Genomic DNA, 26,145 nt, shown 5'->3' with positions numbered 1-26,145 from the left:
AGTTGCTAAACTATATGGTCTGCCACTCTTGGTGTTAGCAATCCTAGAAAATTAATACAACATAGAAGTACGGAATGAAGTAATATACGTTAGAGGCAGGAGAGATGTGGAAGAATAGGGAACAAAACTGAAGAGAAATTTAGGAATAGGGAAAGGTCCTGGGGAGTGAACATGACAGCTGAACAATGCATGCATATGTGGAAAGGCCACAGTGAGCCCCAATAATTTCTACAACTGATATACCTAAAATACAAAAAATTAAAATGAAGACTAATAAATTCATAGACTTAAGGAATTAGTGAGACCATATGTTTGAAAGGGCTTTGAATCATTCTGTCCTTTTCTGTATATTCAATTTTAGAACAGATGACTCATACTGGCACACATTGGTTGAGTTAGATCTGATCCATCTTTGTGGTAAAACCCATCAAAGAAAGTTGCCTTATTAGCTGATTCTTCTAATTCATCTCTCCTTCAGTGGATAAGGAGGTCAGCTTTAATTGACTGTCTGATGCCTTGCTTTATTTTGTATTGCTATTAATAACAAGGTAAGTGGGGCTAAACAACATGTAAAATAAGGAAGTGAATTTGGCTTATTATTCTAGTGACTAGGAACATAGACATCATGTTGCCAGTATAGCATTGTATCACACTGTGGCAGAGAAACAAAGAAGAAACTAGTCATAGATAAAACAGTGCACATGTAACCATTACTAAGAGATAGGGAAAAACTGGGTCATGTTATTCATGATAACATGCTCCTTAGGAAACATATCCTGTCTTACTGACTTTGACACACTCTTAGGAGATAATGTTAATCTGTTCATAAGGGTGGAACATCTATGACCTAATTACCTTCCACTAGTCTCTGACTCTTCAAAGCCATCACCACAATATCAACACATGGAGGACTATGCCTCCAGCATATGATGTCTAATAACAAATCATGCCACCAATCCTACTAAGAATTTTCACACCATGACCTAACTGTGTGGACTAAGGTAACTTTAACACTTGGCTGAGTGACTAAAAGACCTTAGACACAAACAAGGCTCTGAAAAGGGTGCCCATATGTTTTTCCCTTTAGAAATTAAGATCACTTATATACGACTTGCCAGCATTCTCAGAGGCATAACAAATACAGAAAAAGTGTGGGATGGAACTATCCATACTTTCCTTCATTTCCCACTCAGGTTTTTAGAAATAAAATAAAAAATTTTAAATTGGGGTAAATTCAGAAGACAGAAAAGCAGGTATGTAACAGAAAGGGCTAAACCACATTAAAGTTCCATGTCATAGGTAAAGAAACATTGCCTTCTCCTTACCCTGATATAGGACAGAGAAACTCTACCAACATTCATCAGTCCTTTCACACCTATATCTCTGTCCACAGTGGCCACAAATCCTCTTCATGGACTCCTGGTTGCTTGTGAAGCAAGCCAGATTTGATGTCACATTCTGATCTCACCACTAAAAGATACATTTTTCTGAGTCATCTTAATAAAACAACATGAGGATAAAGTTTTATAAAGCAGTATAGAGAAAAAGTCACAATTTTCCATGCTTTGTGATTCAGCATAATTAATTTAATAACTGTGTCAGATGAGGAGAGTAAATAAAAGAAAGGGAAGGTTTGTGGTTACATATGGTCACTGAAGCATGTACAATTGCAAGGAAAAACAAATTACAAGGGTAGTGCGGGAAATAAAAGCATGGTGGGAAATAACTTTTGAATGCTAATTTGATTCTTCTATTGAGCCTTAAAGTGGCAGTGTCTAGGAGTCCACTGTTTATATCCCCTTTGCTTGTATTTTTAGCAGTTGTACAAACCGGTCTCTCTGAAAACCAATTAAACACCTTCCTGAATCTACTGAGAATTTCTCTTAAGTGGTTCTCTACCTGGGTCCAAGCAGGACAATCATTTCATTTACAACATCTTGCTGGGGAACAGTTTCTCATCACAGGTATTTTCAAAAATGCCTGAAATTAATAAGTGCAGCAAAATCATAATAAAACCCAGCTCTCTTTGGACATAGGTGCAGTCTCTGGGATTTGCTTCACATTGAACACCAAGATTCTCTAAGATGAGCAGTCTGTGTCTCTTATTGAAGATCTTAGATTAGTAAGGAAGGATTAATTCTGAGGAAAGAATTGTTTCTGAGTGACAGAATATAAGCTTGGGTCTCATGTCATAAATACAAGCTTTGGAAAATAAATAATCACTTTCATTAAACTGGCAGATATGAAGTAAATTTTCTTTGACCTGTTAGGCAAAACATAGCCACATCTATCTTATTTCTATTGTTTCTTCCTCAAACAGTAACAAGGTATGAGCCTTGTTACTTGCCATATCAATTTCTCCACTAAAACAGCTGCTCTGTACACACCCAGACACTGTATTGTCAATGCTGGCTACCACCCTCTACTTCTTGTCCTCAATGAGGGTCTACTCTTTGTTCTATCTGTTGAAGGGGCTTACCGACAGTGTTTATGGGATCCTGTCAAGGTCTCAATCACAAAGCACTCGCCATCATTGAGACAGTATGCTAGGTCCTTGTCTCGGCAGGGTTTGAAGTGCTCAGATCGTTGAGTGGAGTATGTCGTAGTATCTGAAGAGGAGAGAAAAGAGGGAAATGCTGTTGACATGTATTATACTGTAGACCACTTCTATCATTAGCTGGACTTGTGAGTCCAGGACTATGCAAAGGCAATATCAGGGGGATTAGAGACAGATAGCACCAATCTTCAATGAAACTAACCTACACAGCTGAATTAAACTACTATATTCAGTTGTCTTATAGTCAGCCCTCCATTTATAAAGGCTCTGTATCATGGTATTCAACTAAGAAAAAAAGAAAAATATTCAGAGAAAATAACTTGAGAGTAAGCAGAAAGAAGCTCATCTATATTGCAAGCAACCCATAGGTGGAGGCCAGAGGATCATGAGTTCAACGAAGGCCTATGCTACATAAAGAATTCAAAGATAGGCTAAGTTGTATAGTATTGCCTTTCTTTGGAAAACAACAATAACAACAACAACAAAAAAACAAAAACAAAAACAAAAACAAAACAAATAAAAAAAAAACCCCAAAGGCTGAAATAGCTAAAGCATTCCTAGTTTTTCAAGGTCCTGGATTCACTTCTCAACACTGCACACAAAATCAAAATTGTAGCAGAACATTCCAGCATGGGTCTTTAATCCTAGCACTCAGGAGGCAGAGGTAGGCTGATCTTTGTGAGTTCAAGGCCATCCTGGTCTTCAAAGCAAGTTCTATGACAGCTAAACCACCAAACAAATAAATAGTATATGTTCATACATGTTCCCTCACCACTGTTCCTTAAACAAGAGCCAATGGCATCTATTTAAACAGCATTTGTATTATACTCTGCATCATTAGTGCTGGACAATAAATTATGTAGGAAGGAGTGCATAGGAGATGCAAACACTGAATCATTATAGGTAAGAGCTTGAACATCCAGTCAGAATCAAATGAATGTCTGGGGACCAATGATACCCTCCCACTACATTTTAACAGTGGAGTCACTCTGGGACAGCAGTTCTCAATTTTCCTAATACTGCTACTCTTTAATATAGTTACTCATGTTGTGGTAAACACCAACCAAAAATTATATCTTTACTTCTTCATAACTGTAACTTTGCTACCATAATAAATTGTAAAATAAATATCTGATATGCAGGGTATCTAATAAGAGACCACAAGGGGGTCATGACCCACAAATTGAGAACCACCACTCTAGGAATTACCCCTAGAGCACACATAACAGCAAGAGCGGAATACAGTCAAATACAGTACAACAACTTTGGTTCAGTTCATTTTTAACTAACATGCTGTATGAAAGATTGAAACAACATAACATTCATTCCCTTTATTTTTGCCAAATGTTACTAAACACTTGATCAATATATATCCTGATAGTTATGTGGAGATGCATGCCAGTTTGGGAGTGCACTGCTAATAGCTATAATTGCCCAATAGCTGTAATTTTTTTCACATTCCCATTTCATTCTGTAATTAAAATGTCAATGCTCCAAATTCTGGAAGTCAGTCATATATTGGAGAAATTATTTTGGCCACTCCACGTAGTTAAAAGGATATTTATTTAATGGCGTAACTCACAAATTAAGTAATGGGTAGGTCACAGGGTCTGGGGAAGGTGTAATGCAGTCCAGCAGTGTTCTCCGGAGCTCTACACAGTTAATCTGCACTGGTCAGCGTCCCGGCACCGAGAGAGCGCCCAGTGCAAGCGCTGGCCCATCCAGCTCTTGGGTCCCCAGGCGCCTCCCCTCGCCCCGCCTCGTAGGCGTGACAGTTGCCAGAGTCTCAATGGGGGTTGGAACTTCCAGAACCAAGCTGGAATGGCTACCCACTACAGTCATATGTGAAGAATAATGATAGAAAATATTTAATGGTAAAAATAATTGTGATTTTCAGAATTCCTTTAAACATGTACTTTTAAATCATAGTTACTTATATTTTTCACTAAGCTATACATGTATATCTGCATCCCAAATACTAAACAAGCCCTAAATATATGACTCCACTGCTTCATCTGCACATTGTTTTTGGTTGCAGATTTTAAGAAGCTGAAGCATTAACAGCAATTTCACTTCAATAGCCAAGAAAATATGTTTTTTATAAGTAAAAGATGAATAAGTTATTTAGCATTTAATATTGTTGAATTTCCTTTGCAAGGATGTAGGTTAGTCACAAGGTTTTGTACTGCAAGATTTCACTCCAAAATCCACCCATTCTTTAATTCCATGACTTCCTGGTGGGCAAGTGTTGAGCCCTAATCAGAATAACTGGTACTCAGTAAAATATAGACAATAACTATGACCTCACTAACATCACAAATCAATCAAATATCATGAATGAAAGATAAGATCACTAATGACCTCATTACAATGATACTAATAATTATTGTATCTCTAAGAACAAAAAGAAATAGGTATGATTTCACAAGGAGGAATAGTGTTGGTACATTTCAGTATTGACGGATATTTCAATATGATGACTTCAGAGTCTTCACTCTGAAGACTCATATGTTACGGGTAGATATTAGAAACAGGACAATGGGCCAGGTGGTGGTGGCACATGCCTTTAATCCCAGCACTCAGGAGGCAGATCCAGGTGGATCTCTGTTAGTTCTAGGACAGCCTGGTACACAGAGCAAGATGCAGGACAGGCACCAAAACTCAACAGAAAAACCCTGTCTCCAAAAACACAAACAAACAAACAAACAAAAAGGACAATGGGAACTGTTTTTCTGTTTTAAGATAACTTCCTGTTATGACTCCCCACAAGATAAAGGCTCTGCTAAACAGACACATTCTGTTTTCTAAATCCTCCCTAGGTCAAAGATCTGTTATTTAGGTCAGTATGCACTATATAGTCATACAGAATCCACCTTGCTTTTTATGGGAAATAGTTGACATGCAGGCATTCCAAGCAGAAAGTTCAGTATAAAACATTGAACAGTCGATGGCTTCCCCAACTGCTGAAGTATGCTGCTAATTCATGAATGGCTACTTAACTTCTCCTTTAATTTCTTATTACCCATTGATTGATATTCACTGATCATTTCTCTAAGAGCAGCCTTTCATTAACATAACCTACAGCAGAAAAAGTAAGATCCTTATTTTTATAATCAGTGGTTTTAACAAGCTACAGACTCAGAGTGCAATACAATGGCAAAGCAATTACAATCAATTAATTTCCATCTGACAATTGCTGTCTCCTGGGGTTCCCATACAATTCTACCAATTACATTGCTGTCACAGTGGGAATCATCTGTCAGCACATTACAGAGGATCAGAGACCCCAGGAAGTGGCTCTGAAAACGTCCTGGGTATAAGAGGTAGCGAACACAGATTTAGCATGTACTTGAACCATCTACACTCATAGCTTGAAGAATCACAGCATTAATTTCAAGTACTTTAACTGTTTTCCAAATGAACATTTTGATTATTTTGTAGAGCTTCATGTGATGGACCATGAGAGAGTACTGGATTGGCTACTTCTGTTAGTAAATCAACTGAAATTACCAGTAAGTTTAAAATATCAGCATTTACCCAAGCATTTTGCTGTGATATTCATATTTTACTACTCACTGCAAAGCACAGGACTTGGGGACAAGGTTAAGACATATGCCTCATAAAGTAGAAGTTTGTTCTTAAAGTAATCATGCCAAAAACAGACTGACAGGTTTCAAGATCATACTGCTATATGAACTTGACAACCACCCACCTAATCTTATGTTAAATAAGTAACATACATAATACCAAAGCAACCATTAGTCCCACTTTCCATAATTTATAACCAAATATTTGCCTAGCATAAAGCAGTAGGCATTGTGGATAACACCACTAAAATTGGTAAATCTGTTTATAAGTATGTATACATATCTGTCTGTGTGTTTAATATTTAACAAAAATCATTACAGAACCCATTATATAGAACATAAAATAAAAATCAACTATCACATACCATTCATTATATTGTCTCTGCGCCCTAAGGTACTACAACAGATGAGATCTATCTTCAGTTTTTTAAAATTAAATTCTTGGGTTGCATCAGCTAGCAGATAGCACATTCTCACCTATAAACTCAGCCAATACTTTTGGGACGTATTTATGTTTTTTAAAATTGCAGCACCATTAATATAATCCAATACACTAAGCTGACTATAAAGTGTGTGCTATAATTTTGGCATGTACTTAACCAAATTTATTTTTAGAAACATGTTATTTGGCAATTTTAACAAAAAATTATGCTATATTTATTTATAGTTTTTTTTTTGCTATATAGGTGGAGGACTTGGTAAATCAATACTCCAACGAACACCACTTTTCTTTAAAAGATCTTCCATAGGGTCATACTCAATAGAGGCACATTATTAGATAGCCCTTTCTCATTTCGTATCTGTTTATGAGTATCATACATGTCAGGACTGAGAGCTCTTGAGCACAGTAGGTTTACACCCCTCTGATCTGATTTCATGGATGGCTTGACAACAACATGCACACAGCACATGTTTGCAGGTTGATACATATATTTACACTTGAGCATTTTTCTATGTTTATGTTGAAAAGTGTGATTTCATTTTTTTTTTGTCATTATAAGAAATAAACTCAAGGGCTAGATAAATGGCTCTGTGGTTAAGAATACTTGCCACTCTTGCAGAGAACCTGTTTGGTTCCCAAAACACACATGGAGGCTCACTCTGTCTATAGCTTCAGTACCAGGGTCTCCAATACCCTTTTCTGGCTTTCTCAAGCACCAGTCACAGACGGTACTCACAGACAAATCAGGCACACACACACACATGCACCTAAATAAAATAAACAAATAGAAATAAACAAACTCGTAAAATATCTAGACAATTAAAGTTTAGTCTCAAGAAGCACCTGGAAAACAACTTAGGAGACGGGTATGGTGATGCAAGCCAGTTGTCCTAAACAGTAACTCTATGGAGTCTGAGGCAGGAAGAAAGACAAAATTTAAAGATAGCATGGGCAATGTAGAAAGAGACCCACATTTATCAACAGTGACTACAACAAAAAACATAGAAGCAACTTAAAATTTAGGTAAAGCACAAAGAATTTCATAAAAGTAAAGTTAATTCTATGGGATGGAGGGCAAAGGTGAAGAAATCAAAACAAAAGTAAAATTAGGAAAGGATTTTAAGACAGAAGATCATGGAGGGCAGAGGAAGGATAAAGGCTTAAAAATGTGCTAAGGTCTTCCAAGTATAAAGACAACAGGCCAAGGGCTCAGGGAAAGAAGGCAGGTTGGTGATTGAGGAACCTGACCACAGGGGCTGGGCAATTATCTGGACCACTCATCTGGCACTTGTTCCATGTGGTTTAATGAGTTTTCTTATTTTTATTGGGTTTTGATCTCTCTCCCCAAGGAGGTCACAGAGATTTTTTTTTTTTTTTGCACTTTTGTATTCTTTCCACTTCATGTAGCATACATAGTAAGCAATCAGCACAGTAATTAAACACACTGTAGGAAGTAGTAGTAGTTAATTCATTAAAGGCAAAATGGGGAGAAAATCTATGGCTGGAAGACAGGAATCCCTGCAGATTTTTGCAATGAAAGTTAATTTATTAATGACTAAGAAAATGGCTCCTTTTCCCTTTAAGTACTGAGTTGAACTTGAGTGTCACTTTGGGAGGGTTTCTATGCTCCAAACACAATACTGCATACACTGTGGGAACCCACAGTTCTGTTGCAAGAAGAAGAATGTGAAATTGGCTATTACAGGTAATAATTGCAGTAGACAGTCAAGGAAGAATAGAGCTTAGTTTGAGCTGCTGCTGTTTCTGAGGGCATCCCAGAAGATCAGCACAGGAACCCTGTGCTGAATGTGTGTTATTTAACTGTCAGAGGAACAGGAATTCTAGCAAGATCACCTGAAGAAGAAAGTAATGGAGTAAAGAGAAGACTGGATAGATCTTTCACACTCCTGGCTGGCAAATGACAGTTTCGTCATGAAGTTTTCCACTTCTCTCTGATAGCTCACAACTTGACAGTTCTCTAAAATGAAGTTAAAACTGTAATGAACAATCCCAATGGTTTAAAATACCTTGAAGGTGAGACAAGTGATTTGCATATGGTCTTTTTCTCTGGCAACCTTTTCCAGGGCAGCAGTGTAAGTGAAATCTGCTCCATATATTAAAATTCCCTGTTGAATCTACTACTTATTTGGCACCCATGAAGAAACATTGGTATGAGATTGATTTATAAAATATTTAGTACAGCGTTGTTTGAAAGGAAAACACACCACTTCTCAGCTGGAAAGAGGCAAAGATAGCTTTTTCCCCCTACCATGAGAGATCAGACAATTGTTCACTTTGCTAGTGTAGGGAAAATGGGAATGCTGTGCATAACATATTGAGGTCCAATGGAGTGACAAGACTGTTGAAAGGATTTAAGGTTCTTGGTGTATCTTAAAATCTCACAGCATTCTCACATTCTCACCATTCTCACAGCAAATGCAGAAAGACCCCCCCTTTTAAATTTGCATGACATACCTACTACCTTCCAGCTAGAAAGACTACTTTTAAACCCTGTCCCAAGAGTTGTGTATCATGGGGCATACCTGTAATCCCACCATTCCAGATGGTGAAGCAGATAGATTGTATATTTAAGACCAGCCTGGGACTATACTGGGAGGTTCTATCAAAAAATATTAAAGAAAGAAAAAAAAAGGAAAGAAGGCAGGCAGAGATACACATACAGAGAATGGGGGATGGAGGGAGGAAAGAAGGAGAAGGAAAGAGAAAGGAAAAGAAAACTACTTCTGTTCGAGCTTAAATAAACCTACATGGGCATATCATGTTTGGTGGCAATACATTTATTTTCTAACTGGAAAATTTATCATGAAAGCCAGTATTTATCATTCTTCCTGTACACCAACACCTATACAAACTATACACATCTATACAAACTGCTTCTGCCATGATGGTAATAGTAGTGACTGTCATTGATACCCTTGCAGTCTGTGTTTATTCTTCCCTAACACTATTTCTTCTCTTCAAATCAGGTTCCTGAAAGACCCATGCTATGTTTCCCACTAACTCAAAAGCAGATGATAGCTTAGCTTTCATTTTCTCATGTTGTTTTAGTCTCTTCACCTTGTTGGCCTTTGTGACTGGGCTGTTCACCAGCTTCCATGCTGCCGTATATTCTTGACATCCCTGTTCTCCTTGATTTTTGGTGTCTCATCTATTCAATATTAAATTCTGGATTATTAAATACTGGTCTCCAAATCACTTCTAAAGCATACTCAGAATTGTTAGCGATCAATCATCTATCAGATAACACTGTGCATTGTTGATCTTGAGGCTTATTCTTTCCTCATTTGCTGAATGCAGTATGGACACCTGACGGATTGTGTCCTTGGCTACAGGCTTCATTGTTCTTATCTGATAACTTCTGGATTCAGTGAATGCAGTTTGACATGCTTTACAATATTGCTTCCCACTGGCCAGGATTTTATTTCTGTTCTTTCTTCTATTTATTCTCCAGGGCTTGTCTACTCCCGGTGTGGTTTTCAAACCAGAATTATTTGAGTCACCTGCAGGCTACTGTGTTAGACACAGAAACTCATGGGATCCATCCTAGACTCAACAGCATTGGAAGCAATGGGGTTGGATCCTGAGTGGTGCTTTCATAAGTTCCTCAAGTGATTGTCATGCTTCCTGCACCCTGAGCAATAGGTGATCTTGATGACCTAATTTATTACCATCTACATGTCAGTGGCTAACAACAGTTTACCTTTAGCCCAGGAGTTTCTCAAAGTTCCTGCCTACACACCTTTCATCTTGATAGTCACCTGCAAAGCCCCACAAGAATAATCTATAGAAAACTTGACTCTTGCCTTTCAAAGGGATCATCCTTCAGGATATGAGATTCCTCTAATCTGACAGCATTGATCCCACTATGATTCCAGAATCCTAGGGGAACTCCCCTTTTGATTCTCCACAGGCAATCATCAACCACTGGTAATTTGCCTCTGATCTTTTGGATATGCCGTGTTTTTCTATCTCTTCTCATCTGGATTGAGACCCTTTTCAGGGCTGCCTGCACACAAGCAAGCTACTCTAAGACAAATTATTCACACTAAAATCTCTGCAAAAGATAAGCTTGCTAAAGTCTTCCAGCACCTCCCAGGTTAGAAGATCTTTTTAGAATCCACCTTACTAGAGTCTCACAATCACACAGAACTGCAATGTGATTGCTTATGTGACTATTCTCTCAACTTCCCAAGTTGGTTGGTGAGGCCTGGACCTCTCAAGATCATCTCCCCATCCTCTTAATTTCTCTCAGGGTCTAACACCAAATACATGAGCATTGCCTGGTTTCTGAGGGCAAGTATTGGAATGACAATGAGTATCCTAACATTACAGTTTCATAGCTCTCTGATACCTACTTTCAATATAAGGTAGATATTACCATATAGCTCCATATCAGCATAAAAAAATGCTTTCAGAGTGCAATTATGTGTGTGTGTGTGTGTTTTTTTGTGTGTATGTGAATGTATGTACCTGAGGTTGGATAATAATTGAGTTATTTTTTATTTTATTTGATGTGGCAGATGCCATTGAAAATAAATAATTTCATCTTTATAAACATATTTGTATTTGTTGATTCAAGAACTTCCCCAGTTTAAAATTACTTATATTATTTTAATACAGAGGATATCAAAACAACTTAATATGTGGTATGGGCATGATAGATATAACTAGAATTAATCTGTGTGTTTGTAAAGTTACAGGATTCTATAGCCCACAGTGCTTCCGAGTGTTAACTCTTTGATTTCCAGATTAATGCAGATGACTTCTGGGACTTTCGGGACAGGTACCCATGGTGGTATGGCGACAGACATTACTCAGAGAGTTTTAACAGTGTCTACTTACCAGCTAGAACATAATCACTGCACTATTTTAACAATGTTTATAATTAATGAGACATGTGACCTCTAGGGATTTTCATGATCTTCATCTGTCATTAGTGTTAAGTTTCAAACCTGGGGCGAACAGCTGAGGTGCCTATTTAACATGTCAAAGTGGACCTGGCTTCCAGGTTGTCCCACTCTCTCTCAATCCCTATCTGTTGCAATGTATGGATGGCATAGCCTGTCCTCTACCCTGAACTCTTTAGTCCAGGACCTGGGCTGCCTCTGTCAGCAGAGGCTCTTCCCTATAGAACCCAGTCATTTTGGTTACCTGTAACATGAATCTTAAAATGTCTTATTAATAAAAACAAACCCAGAGCCAGGTATTGGGGTGAATGATGAAAGATCAGAGAAGCAGAACAAGCCACAGCTAATCGCACCTTGCCAACTTCTCAGCTGATATTGTTTCCTCAAAATGAAACCTCTGAGTCTTCATCCAAATGGATCTCAGCTGAACTGCTGCTAAAAGCCTAAAAGCTTAAAAGCCCCTAGTTCTTGGTCCTCACGCCTTATATACCTTTCTGCTTCCTGCCATTACTTCCTTTGTGTGTCTTTCCCAAGCAAGATATAAATTCTCAAATGCTGGGATTAAAGGTATGTGTGTCACCATGCCTGGCTGTTTCCAGTGTGGACTTGTACTCACAGAAATCCAGATGGATCTCTGCCTCCCAAGTGTAAGGATTAAAGGTGTGTGTGCCACAATTTTCTGACCTCTATGTCTATCTAGTGGCTGTTCTGTTCTCTGACCCCAGATAAGTTTATTAGAGTGCACAATATATTGGGGGACACAATATCACCACAGTTACCCAGCTCTTTTTGTACCTTTGGCCTCCTGGCTGTTGCACCTGGTTCCTATCTCTTCCCTCTCCCTTACCTTCCCCTTCCCCCTACATTGCACAGCTCAGCGTGATCATGTCCACTCTGGACTTTCCCAGATGTCCCTGTCTCTGTCTACATTTTCCCTTTTATCTACAAGGAACTTTGTCTTCCACCATACCTAGAAGCAATCATGTCCTTCTCTTTTCTTTTTTCTTCTCTTCTCTTCTCTTCTCTTCTCTTCTCTCTTTTTTCTCCTCTCTCTCTCTCTCTTTCTTTCTTTTTTCATTCAGTTAGCACAGTCAGTTTTAGGACTTCAAATGAGATGGATTGAGATAATAGATTATTGAAGTCCACATGGACTAACAATACTTGGAATAAACTCATTTATCAGATGTAAATATTTCCTTCATTTCAAGAGAAAGAATTGGAGCATGGAAGAATCATGCACTATTCTTAGGATTTTGTATATAGCTTATCAATAAAAATAAAGTTCTACAAATCTCTTTAATATTCACAGGCTTATTTTACCAAGGGTTGAATGTATTTAAAGCATAAATATCTGAGTCTCACCTTGCCAAATACTCTCACAATTCTGCTGTAAGTAAATGTTATCAGCAGTCAGAAAACACTATCCTCTGCAACCCATTTGTCTGTATTCCCTTACCTCCCAGCACCCACCTTTGAAGAACAGACTGACACAGTGGTAGGGAGTAGAAGAGGTAGGTGGGTTGAAAATTAAAACAGAAAGTAGCAGGTTTCAAGAAACTCTATTCATTTTTCTTTTTAAAATGTCTTTTCATTCTCTTGTGGCTTAGAAATAATGTCTAAACATTTACATCATTCTCTAAATTTTGCATAAAAGTGAAATATTCACTTTATTTAAAAATCTTAGTTTCCCTCTGAGTAGTCACAACTTCTATTTTGAGTGTTCAGAAATGTGAGCTCCACTTTCAGTATGTGGGACATGAAGAGGGCATAGGCACTGTGGTTCACATGGAAGGAGGCTCTCTGCCTTTGCTAACTAAATTAGTATCATGGAAGTAGGAAAAGTCGTGGAGGTTTGTCTACAAATTACAGCATGAAGAAAAGACAAAAAGGAAGAGTTTCCAAAGAAACTGTCAAGGATACCTTGGAGAATATGCATTTCAGCTGCATACAAAACCAAAACAAATAAAAAAAAAACAAACAAGCAAAAAATAGGTGAAAAATCATACTAAAGGCCTCTAAATAGCCAACAGTTGATCAAGTACATGAACATCTTCAAGCTGTCTCGAATCCCCAAGACAGATAGCATATCGCTAGGTGCACATGGAAAGTAAAGAAATGCAAAAAGAGGCAGCAGAGGAAATGCAAGCATATACTTGAAGTGTTAGGATCAAAAGATATAAAGGGATGCAATAAATACACTAAAAGTCAAAAGCACACTAAGTATGAGTGAATAGAGCACTTCCATATAGAAAAGAGGGAAGAAGAGAGAAGGTGAGGAGAGAGAAAGAGAGAAGAAAATTGTTACTAAAAATTACTGGAAAAGTATCATGTAAACTCATAAAATGCTACTACATTTATTTGAAACAGAATGGCATTCACACAATCAGTGAGCCATTTATCATTTTGACAATATACAAGTCTTTGGGATATGCCATCAGGTTATGAGACAATTACATTTTTCTTCAAATCTCTTCATATAAGACACCTGCTATATCATTCCACTTCCTTGACAATCTCAGTTTCAGCTGCCATATTCTCTTTCTTAGAGATAGTGTGGATCTTATTTTAAGCAGAAGAGGAACCACAACTGGACTCTGTATTTTGATCTCTGTATCTGGAATCAGGTGTTTAGTAATGGAGTTTTGGAAGTATGGAATTACAGTCTAGCATTGCTACTCACTGACATCTGGAACATCAATAAATAGAATGAATTAAACTGTAATAATTCTGTGTTTCTCGAAACCTAAATGAGTAAAGAGGAAAATGCACTTGTAGTGAGCTTTATATGGTGATCAGAACCCATTATTTTCTTGCTTCCTCTCTTTTGCTAAATAAATTAGCCGATGTTTATTAAGCATCTTCTGTAAATCCCATTTTTCAATGTCTCTGTATGATGCCAATTAAAGTCAACTTTTCATTGAGTATCTACTATAACATGCTGAGAACTGCATGAGTTCCTGGGTGGGAATGGGGAAAACCAATCCCGAGACAACAAGGAATGTGGCTGCTTTACAGGACTTCCAGGCAACTGCAATTGCTCAAGGTATGTTCTGCTGCAAGCTGAGTAGGGGAGATGTACAAACATTTTCTTAACACCTAGTCCCTGTTGACCTCTAAGCACTTGCTTGGAGATACTAACTGTGACTTAAGCATTTTGAAGAATAAAAAAAAAAAATATTCATAGGATAGGCCTTGGATTTCTCATTTTCTCTGAAACTGTTCAGAAATCCTATCATCAGAAGCATAATAGCATTACATACACTGCACCTAACTCTATTGTTGCAGAGATTTTAGAAAGAGAAATAACGTTTTTCTGTATTATTCTGCAAAATAATATTTTAAAGTTTTACTTTTGTCATAGAGAAAAGGGATTCCCTTGGTGGCTGTTCCCTTGTTAATGTTTGTAGGTATAGATAAAAGATACAGGGTTAGAATATAAGTCACACACACACACACACACACACAATCTATGCATATTGTCTGACCGTTGACTTAAGATGTCCACTTGACTTCAGAAAGCTTTTTTTTACAGAATTATTCATAATTCATTTATTATATCATTTCTTCATTTTAGAATTTAAAGTACTCAATACATTCAAGAGGTCCACTAAACAGTAATCTTGTTCATGCTTTTTCTCTTAAAACTCTTTTTGTTTGCCCGGACTTTTCTCCAAAGAATGTATACATGTGGTCAATACACCCAAGAAAAGTAGTTCAAAATCATTCATATTTATTAAAAGGGAGCCGAAACCAAATGAGATGCCACCTCCAATTCCACTAGAATGGACAAGAGCACCTAATGGCAAGAAACAGAAAAATCTGGAGAATCTGATCGCAATCTTACATACCTACCATGCCCATTTCAATTAAATGGTGCTGTTACTGCAGGAAAAAAAAAAGCTTTTAAAAAAACTTCAATAAATTATTAAAGATCTAAGCTTTTACTAGAGATACTTTAAAATGGTTTACTTTTTATTTTAATATTATTATTTTTATTGAAAATAGATTCTTCTCTCATACAACACATACTGACCACAGTTTCTGAGAACCAAATTGGAGATCTCTGTCAGCTCTCTTGCCTTGGAGCTCTGAGAAACTGTGGAAAAGTGTGTAGGGGGAGGGGAGGAGAATTGTAGGAACCACAGGGGTGGAAGACACCAGAATACAGCCCATAGAATCAACTAAGCAGGTTTCATAGGGGTTCACAGAGACTGAAGTGGCAAAATCAAGCTTGCATGGGTCTGCATTAGGTCCTTGTACAAATGTTATGATTGTGCAGCTTGGTGTTTTTGTGGGATTCCTAACAGTAGGAGGGTGGGTGTCTCTCACTCCTTAGCCTGTGCTTGTAGTCCTTTTCCTCCTACTGGGTTGCCTTGCCCAGCCTTGATATGAGGTTGTGCCCAGTCTTATTGTATCTTTTTATGCCATGTTTATGCCATGTTGGGTTGATATCCCTGGGAGTCCTGCTCTTTTCCAAAGGGTAACTGAGAGAGTGTGGATCTGCAAGAGAAGAAAGCTGGGGTGGGGGTAATTGGGAGGGCTTGTGGGAGAGGAAACTGCAGTTGGCATATATTACATGAAAGAAAAATAAAGAAAAGAAACAGAGGAAAATAGGCTATTTGGGCATGTCAGTACAACCTAAAATTCTAGCACAGGAGTGAGGTACAGGCAGTGATTTATGAACTGGAGGCCACACTGTGACTACATAGAGAAATCCTGTCAAAACAAAACAACAAAAGCAAACACACTCAGAAAGAAAGAAAGAAAGAAAGAGAGAGAGAGAGAGAGAGAGAGAGAGAGAGAGAGAGAGAGAGAAAGAAAGAAAGAAAGAAAGAAAGAAAGAAAGAAAGAAAGAAAGAAACTAGTAGACTTTCACTTTGAATGAAGACTTAGGTAGAAATAAGAAATTCCTGTGGACAAGCATGAGCTAGGAATGTGCGTTGTTTAAGTTCTAGTTTGATTAGATCTGTCTTGGTCCATAGGTTTCAATGAATTTAAAATTACATGTTAACTTACCAAAGAATTTTGGCTTATATTGTTCCCTCAGTACCAATTAGAACAATTCATTCTGTTGTCTATAGTATTTGATGTTTTCATAAAAGCCAGCAGTGAGCCCTTCCTTACTAATTAGCTTAGAAGAGCACTATGACTTTCCTTCTATACAGTAAGGAGAGGTTGTAAGATATGACCTCTTTGTAAACATAACCATCTATGATAGTGTACTGGTTAGCATTCTACAAACTAGAGTCATCTAGGCAGAGGGAATCTCAACTGAGAAGATGACTCCACCAGACTGACCTGTAGACAATGACTGTGAGGGCATTTTCTTTATTTATGATTAATATGAGAAGGCCCGACTCACTGGGGGCCATGCCACCCCTTGGTAAGTAGTGCTGGGTTGTATAGAAAAACCATTGAGCCATGAGAAGCAACCTGGTGAGTAACATTCCACCATAGCCTCTGCTCCAGTTCCTGTTTCCAGCTTCCTGCCCTGCTTGAGTTCTTGTGTTGATTTTCTTCAATGATGGACAATGATACAGTATGTGTAAGCCAAAAAAATCTTACCCCCACACACAAAGAAAAGGAAAGAAAAGAAAATAGATTCTTCTATCAAACAATACATCCTGACAACAGTTTCTCCTCCCTCCACCCCACCACATTTCCCCTTCCCAATCCACTACCCATTTGATTCCTCTTAAGCAAAGAGCAAGCCTCCAAGAGATGACAGCCAAACAGAACAAAACAAGATATAATAAGACAATGAGAAAGTTCTTAGATCAAGGCTGGACAAGACAACCCAATAGGAGGAAAATAATCCTGAGAGCAGGCAAAAGAATCAGAGACACCTGCTTCCAGTTTTGAGTTCCACAGAAATACCAAGCTAACAACCATAAACAATAAGCAGAGGATTTGATGCAGATTCAGGTGGGCTCTGCGCTTATCACTTCAGTCTCTGAGGCCACGTGAGCCCTGCTCAGTTGATCCAGTGGGTCATGTTCTCCTGGTGTCCTTTATCCCTCTGACCTCTGACTCCTATAGTTCTTCCTCCCAGTCTTCCGCTTGGCTCCCCAATATCCGAGGGGAGGGACTTAATGGTGACCTCCAATTTAGAGTCTCTCTGTATAATGTCAGCTGTGGGTCTCTGCACTTGTGAAAACAGTCCAAACTACATTCCCCATAAAGTCCATCAATTCCACTCCTTGAAAAAGAGACTGAAAACCAAATGTTCATACTTATATGTGAGTTCTCATGGAGGATTTACTTGTAGAAGCCAAAAAGTAGAAGCAACTCTCGATAGTCCACCATATTTGAAGACTGCATTATAAATGTGATTCCCCCATTACTGATTTGTACTACAGTACCAATTAACATTGAAAACAATATATACAATGAAAGAAAGAAGAATCAAAGCTATGTGGTATAAGATACCAGTTAGATCAAATGTCAGAGTAGGCAAATTAATCAAAAGTCAGAAAGTAAATTAGCGGATGCAAGGAGATAAGAGGAAGAGGGAAATCATTTTATTTTAATCTTGATTTTCTATACCTTCTCTTACATTTTCAGTTTAGTGAGAAGAAAAAGCAGTAAATAAAGTACAATATTTTAGATTCTGACTATAAATTTGGTTCAATTCTGTGCTATATGTTTGCAGCCCATTTGAGTAAAAAAAAAAAAAAAAAGCCCGCCATATACTTCCCAATTATTCTTGCCTTCTTGACAAAATTATACTCCTAGACTTGTGTCTCAGACTCAATATTATTTTAAGAAACCTAATCCATTTTTCTGTGACTGTTGAAAAGCAATTAATACCAAAGTCAAATAGCTCTATCCATTGGTTTATTTCCAATTCTTTTTCTCTCTATTCACAGAGATAGCATCTATTATTAGACTGCCTATAGATCATTCAATAATTTAAGTACTAGATAAAAGAGTTGTTGAAAGGTATTGGTAAAGAAATTTGGAAATTTAAACCAAAAATCTAAACAAGGTACAGACACACATGTGAATTTCTTTTTTTTTTTTTTTTGAAGTTAATTACTTTTACATTCCTAGCACAGTTTCTCCTCCCTTCTGCCTCCCATGCCCTTCCCACTCCTCTCTGTCCCACCCACCCATCCACTCCTCCTCCATGTCTATTCAAAAAAGGACAGGCCTTCCATGGTCATCAATAAAACATAACTTACCAAGTAGTAGTAAGATTAAGCACCTCCCCTGGTATTAAGACTCTACAAGAAAACCCAGCATGAGGAATGGGTTCGCAAAATCCAGCAAAAGCATCAAATATAGACCTTGCTCCCACTGTTAGGAGTTCCACAAGGAGACCAAGCTACATAACTGTAGCATATTTACAGAAGGCCTAGGTCAGTCCCATCTAGGCTCCTTGGTTGTCAGTTCAGTGAGCCTCTGTGAGCCCAGGTTAGTCAATTCTGTGGGTTTTCTTGTGGTAATCTTGACCCCTCTCACTCCTACAGTCCTTTCTCCCCATCTTGTGCAGGATTCCCCAAGATCCATCTAATATTTGGCTGAAAGTCTCTGTATATGTTTCCATCAGTTGCTGGATGAAGTCTCTGATGACAATTGGGCTAGGCACCTCTACTTGTGGAAAGCAGAAGATTCTACACCATGAGTTAACTTGAGTTGTTTCCCCATCTTTGCTAAAAACTACAAACATACTCTTTTCTCAGAAAGAAACTCTATGTTTCCAAGGTACAAATGTAAACACCAAATTAGTGAAAAACCTTTGATCTACAATGGTGTCCTATCTCAAAGTCATGCTAGTGCAATGATGGCACAAAGATTGTGGAAGTAAGAATGTAGGAGACAAGAAGTGATGGAGGACATGAAGAAAACTAGGCCTTCTAAATCAACATGTTAAGTGCACATATAAACTCATAGACACAGAGGCAGCATGCACAGGGCTTATAAAACTCTGTGCTAGATGGGATCCTAGAGCTGAAAGCAGTGGACATGTGCCCCTATCCCTAACTCAGAAACAATCTCCAATTAATAACCACTTGCAAATGAAAATTTATTTTCCTACAGGGGAGTCTCACTGGGGAAACATACTACTCTTAAAAGTAGGCTGCATGCCCAGCAGTAGATGACCAACAGAAAATGAACTCAATGGCTGCTTTGGAGGATCCTTGCCTCAAAATGTCTTGTCAGGATTTTTCCTTTATAAAAATCTCATATATATATATATATATATATATATATATATATATATATATATATATATATATATTCTCTTTTTGTACTGCAGGTTCTTTATGTATATATTATGGCTTCCAGTTTAGTGTTTCTATGGGGTTCCTAAGTGGGTGAACAAACAAGTCTCTGGTCTCTGATTCTTGTGCCTTCCCTTAGGACTCTTTTCCTTTATTTTTGTCCAACTCTGATTTGTTAGTTGTTTTTATCATATTACATTACATTTTATTATATTATTAGTTTCCCTTAGAAGTGTGCTCATATTCTAATGAGAGACAGGGTGTAAATCTGGATGGGAGGGGTGGCAGGGGAAAAGTAGGGGGATAGAGAGAGGGGAAACCATAACCAGGTTATATTATATGAAAAAAACAATTTTTCAATAACAGGGAATAAAGGAAAAGAAAAGAAAAATGAAGAAAAAACAATGAAGAGACAGAGGGGGAAACAGAATATTCTCTTTTAAATTGTATACTCAGTTACACACCTAAATAGAGGATTTAATCAGAAGCATGACAAAAGATTTATGTTGTTGATATAAAAACACTTTTATGTGCCACATTCTGGATGAAAAATTATATTGAGAAATGTGTTGTATAAGACATGCATGTTACATTTCACTGTAAAAATAATATTTTCCTATCATAAAGAAAAAGAAATCACATGTTTTGCAAAAGGGAAGACATACTGATTCATTATGTTCCTGTCTGGCTTCTCTTCTCTGCTAATAGTAGGACTTTCCTTCTACTCGCCTACCAAAATCTGCCTCTGTCTTAGCATGTTTGCCTCCAGAATAATATTCAGCTCATGTTAAATAGGAGTTATTGATGCATGTATATTCCATGGTCTAAATCTGTTCTGCCTTCTTACTAGATAAAAGCTAAACTAATTTAGTTAGACATAGTGTGTGCATATTTTTGAGTTATAATGAGTATACTAGTTCTGATACCAGACCGCACAACCCACAGGGCCTAAATTATTTAACACTGAATCCTTTATAGATAAAGTTAGCCCATCTCTGACATAGATTAGGGGTGGTGACAATCTTATGGGTTATGTGTTTGAACTATGAGAAATGTTTGTGTGTGTGTATATATATATACACACACACAAAATTATATATATAATATAATGTAATATATATTATAATATATATATATATATATATATATATATATAATTTTGTTCTACACTTGTGGCAAACACCTTTCTGGTGGATCATTTGTGAGATCCTTATACATGTATCTTTTATACAAACAGTGCTTATTTTATTACTTACTGCAAGTTTTAGAACATATGCGTTTTTTTAAGCTAGATAACTGAAAAATGCCCAAGGTCTAGGAAGACTGTATGAGAGTCATGACCCACAGAGATGGCTCGAATACTCATGGATCAGTGCTATTCAGGTCCATGTCATTTTATATGCCAAAACAAATACATTGAAAAAGAGATCATAGATACACTAATAATCATATAAAAATAAAATGTTTTCAAATAAAGCTAACCAAGGAGATTAAAGACTTTTACAATGAAAACTTCGAATCTCTTAAGAAAGGGATTTGATAATGACATTAAAAAAAAGAAAAATATCTCATGTTCATGGATTCATACAATTAAAATATTTGACAGTGACAATCATACCTTTACAAATTTAATGCAATCTGAATCAAAATACTCATAAAACTTTTCACAGGAATAGAAAAAGAAGTTCTACAACCTAGATAGAATCAGAAAAAAATCTGAGTAGCCAACCCAATCTGGAAAAAACAAACAAAAATACTGGGGAAATTGCCATACTAGACTTCAAGATAGAATACGAAGTTGAGATAATTAAAAAGTATATGATACTCTTACAAAACACACATGTAGAAAATGGATTAAAATAGAATATTCAAACATGAGAACACAAAACTATAGTCACCTGATATTTGACAAAAGGGCCATAAATATACACAGGAGAAAAGACCACATCTTCAATATATGATACTGGAAAAACTGGATGACCATGTGTAGAAGAATTAAACTACAATGACTTCTATCACCCTGCACTAGAATTAGCCACAAGTGGATTAAAGACCTCCACTTGAATCTTGAAATGCTAAAGCTGCTAGAAGAGAAGATAGGCAATAACATACACAATATAGGTGTGGAAATGCCTTTCTAAATAGCATTCCCTTTACCCAAGAATTAAGGCTAATAATTGGCAAGTGGGACCTAATAAAACAATAAAGTTTCTGTACAACTATGGAAAAATTGAGTGCAGAAGAAATCTACAGAATGGAAGAAAATCTTTGCCACCTACATTCCAAAATTAAGGATAAGTGGTGGCATTTTAATTCAGAAAGATCTATTAATGCATATTCAGAGCAGATATGAGATACCCCAGAAAGTAAAATCCATAAATTATAATATACTTAATTAAAAGAATCCCACACCAACGGATCAAGTGAGCAGACACTCTACAAAGGTGCATAGTAAATGCCGATGACAGAGTTTGGAAAGACCCTACCTCTCAGCATCGAGGAATGGTCTACAAAAGTGCCTCCATGCACCAGCATTCCACTTTTAACCCTTGCCTGCTGAAATGGCATCTATTTTCCCGTAAGCCTGAGAATCTGTCTAGCTGTGTACTTTTTCCAACTCTCCCCACTGATATTAACCTGGGCCTCCCACTTGCTTCCTCAGCACATTGCTTCTATTCTTATTACAGCATGCATCACCCCCTGCCTTCCCCACTAGCTATTTGTGTGGGGCTTTGTCATTCCTGCCTCCCATTGGGGAAACCATGAGCTTCTTGAGGACAGGGACCATGATTTGCATCTCTCTCCTTCTGCTTTATCACAGAGCATCTAAATGAATATAGACCTCAAAACAGAGGTATGTCTGATTGATAAACATAGCTGAGTATTTTCTTTCCATTATACATTACTGTAAAATTTAAAACTTATTTGTAAACAGACATTCTGCCTTATATTAGTATGGTTTACAAAACTTAAAAATTGTGTTTGAAAACATTACCAGTGACACTTTCTATTTGGCTGTCTATATAAACAAAACTTTTTGGGGTCAGGGTGTAGGGTAAAGATGTTGTACCAAACATAAATGTCCATTTGCCAAATTCCATTTCTTGGGAAGACATATGTACTGTTCTAATTTAATACCACAAATAGATTAGAATTGATCAACAGTATAACCATAAACTCAATTTCTTCCCCTGTGCAAGATCTTCTCAAATATTTGAGACAAAAAAATTACAAATATATCCTATCAGAGCCATTAAAGATAAGAAGATTGACTATCTCCACAATACTTATTCAGGTATAGGCATGAAACAACACTGAATCTGACTTATTTTGACTTGTCCAGGAACGTACTCTCCTCATCAATCATGGCTAAAATTCTAGGTCTAAGGCCAGACTGGAATCTCTATTAGGGCAGATAAACCAATATTGGTCAATGGACAAGACGACAACAAAGGTCCTGTGCAGATGTTTGCTTGTGGAAGGTCATTCCTTCCACATACAGAGAAGTCTCATCCAGTGTCTCACATCCAGAGAAGCAATATTAGCTTCCTAGGCTCCTTGCTCCCTATGGTATCCAATAGGCAGTTGGTAGTGTCACGATGCTGCATAAGTGTAAGGCGTAGGCTTCCAGGCTTCAACACAGCACGTACCAAACACACTGACACAGTGTCTCAGGCAAAAATTAGAGCCGTGAAAGCTGAATAATTTTACATCCAACTGAAATTCTATTTCACAACAAAACAGTTTGCTAACTGTGAAAAGATGAGTTCATAGGCTTTAAAGAGATCAATGATCCCTCTAAGTTTCTACCCAAGGTGTCCTTTTTGGTGAGAGATGGCTTCCTGAGAACACTGTTATGATGTATCAAATGGAAGCATTCTGACTCATGGACAAACAACAGCCCACAAAGCTAGGCACCTCCATGTTTGGGGGATTCACTGGCTCTGTACCAGGAGAAGATCATGGAGGTCAACTCTCTGGCTGGTCTGCTCTGGTTCACACAGAGTCCTCAGTATCCACCTTTGTTTCTCCTGCCTTCAGAGAAATAAAAATTTTTGAATTTTCAGTGTTCTAATAGTGTGAAGACAAACCTGTGCTGTCTTGTTTCAAAAACGGGAAGCATGTATTTTTAGTAATTTCTTTCCCTTGATGTAAAACCTTGGCCCATCTCCATGAAACAAGTTGCATTTCAAAGCAGCTTTTAAATAGGTTTTAAGGACAAATGGCTCAATATACAGCCATAAAAGAGTAAGGGGAAAAAAATGACAGATCTTCAATGGGGAATGGTTAGATTAAAACATATCCTTTCTTCATGGTCTCTTCAAACCTTCTGATATGGTAATATGAACTGTGAAACTTCAAGAAGGACATTTAGGGAGTACCATTTGCTCTCCTTATGGCAATGAGATTCTTTGTTCATGGTTCCCCCTGAAATCTCAGTTTCATAGAACAGTTTAGCAACTGCTGAGCTCATGTGAGACCCATGGGTCTTCTACATCAAGAAATGTTAATATGTAGTTCTGAAAGTATCAGAGAACTGAAGACTTGTATGCAAGTCAGAAGCTGCTAAAAATAGTATTTAACCTGGAAATGCATCTGTTCTCACAAAGAGCCTACAAAGCTATAAAACCTCTTCTAGAATGCCAGGTCTAGAAGGAGAGAGAAAAACAGGAGAAAAAAGAGGAAAGTATAGGTCTATGATGCACAGTGAGCAATGACCAAGTTTAGCTCTTATTTTGTTGGTGGGGAGGGGTACAAACAGGACCAGGAACAATTTGGCCAAGCCTACCTAGAGGCTAATTAAATCCTCTGGCCAACCAAAAACAAAAATAGGCCTATTACTCAAGTCACTGAGTACAGTGTATTAAAGCCACATTTCCAAAAGAATATAGGCAGCACAAAATGGGCATAATACGTTTATTTAAAAAACAAGGAGAAACCATAGTTGAGTGGGTAGGGAAAGGAAGTATCACCTTGGAAGGGTTGGGGAAATGTGTGAATGCTAGGGAAATATAAAGTGTGAAGAACAGATAATAGAAAGGAAGGAAAAGAATCTACTATAGGATCAGAGATGTCTTAGTGGGCCCAAGCACTTACTGTTCAAGTCTGATGACCAAAGTTTGATCACTAGAATGTACATGAAAAAATCTAGATGTGGTTGTATACAATGTCAATCCCTTTCTTCCTAAAGTGGGAGAGTAAGTAGAGAAAAAGGAATCACCCACTAATTTATGGGAGCAAGATTGGGTGTATTTTACACTGATAGAAACAAGAGATGTCCTGCCATTAGAAGATGAAAGGTAAAGACTGACTTCCAAAAGTTATCTTCTGACTATATACACATCATAACACATGTATGCATTTACTCTCACACATATGCTTATAAACAGAAAAACATATAAATTGACTTTAAAAATCTATTCTATTTGTTCAGTCATTGTAGATAATCAGATTTCTCTGCAATACTTACAAGTATGTGAGCAACAGAGTTGAACTTAGGATGCTGTTGAATAGAACAAAGGGATTAGACCAGGGATAACCACAGTCAGGAAGTCCAATGAAATGAGGAACAGAATCAGCCTCTTAGTCACATCGTCATATGGTCAACATGATGTTAGGAATCCAAGTCTATATTTGATACTTCAAATATTAAGTTCATGTTTATTTAAGATGGTTACTTGGGAAGAGAGATGGATACAACTGTTCTTACAGCCAGGATGTGTTACTAGTGACAGGTTTTCAGATAGCCTAAAAGTTTAAAATAATAGTATACATCAAAAGGTTTTGAAAATTTTACAATTTTTAACCTAGCAATTCCATACAGACTCTATCCAGAGAAAACTAAATTGTATTCATATGTCTGTGTTATCATAGTATTACCTATAAACAATTAAGTAGACCTTAAGATGTCTCAAGTTTTCAGTAATGAGTAAACTATGCTGAAGGCACCTGGTAGGTTGCTAAAACATTTTCAAAGGTGATGTCCCAAAGTGTCTATTAATCTCATCATGGATGTAATTATATGAAAGAATAGAACACAAAAGTATGTGCTATGCAGTCAACAGTGAAAAAATCAGGTCACAACAATAGAAATGATGGAAAAAAATAAAAGAGTAACATTTAAGGTTTATAAAACTAAAAATTATTTGGTATTTTTATAATATATTCAGAATTAACATTTTCTTTATTAGATAACATTATATATATATATATTTACTTTGATACTGGTCCAGAAAAGTAATATTATCAAAATTACAGAAACCCATGAGTGGCAGCCATGATCCCTGGCTCCAACCTAGGGCATGCAGAACCTCCAGCCAAGAACATAGAACTTCTGTTTCTTTTGATGGATTGTTTATGTTTAGATCTCCATGTCTGGCTCTTCTGGACTTCAGGAGTCTAT

At 37.3% G+C, this 26,145-nt stretch overlaps 1 protein-coding gene across 9 annotated transcripts in view; it reads right to left on the bottom strand.

Moving 5' to 3' along the window:
* The window catches only part of Nrg3 (neuregulin 3), a 1,038,176-nt gene that overhangs the window by 570,515 nt on the left and 441,516 nt on the right, over positions 1–26,145 (bottom strand). For all 9 annotated transcript variants that reach the window (XM_028883033.2, XM_028883038.2, XM_028883035.2 and 6 more), the window contains exon 2: positions 2,480–2,609. In XM_028883033.2, coding sequence (XP_028738866.1) covers positions 2,480–2,609 — 130 coding nt within the window. The remainder of the gene's footprint in view (positions 1–2,479; positions 2,610–26,145) is intronic.

The sequence above is a fragment of the Peromyscus leucopus genome, chromosome 9 (genome assembly GCF_004664715.2).
Source record: "Peromyscus leucopus breed LL Stock chromosome 9, UCI_PerLeu_2.1, whole genome shotgun sequence".
Lineage (NCBI taxonomy): Eukaryota > Metazoa > Chordata > Mammalia > Rodentia > Cricetidae > Peromyscus > Peromyscus leucopus.
This window is presented reverse-complemented; position numbering and strand designations above follow the sequence as displayed.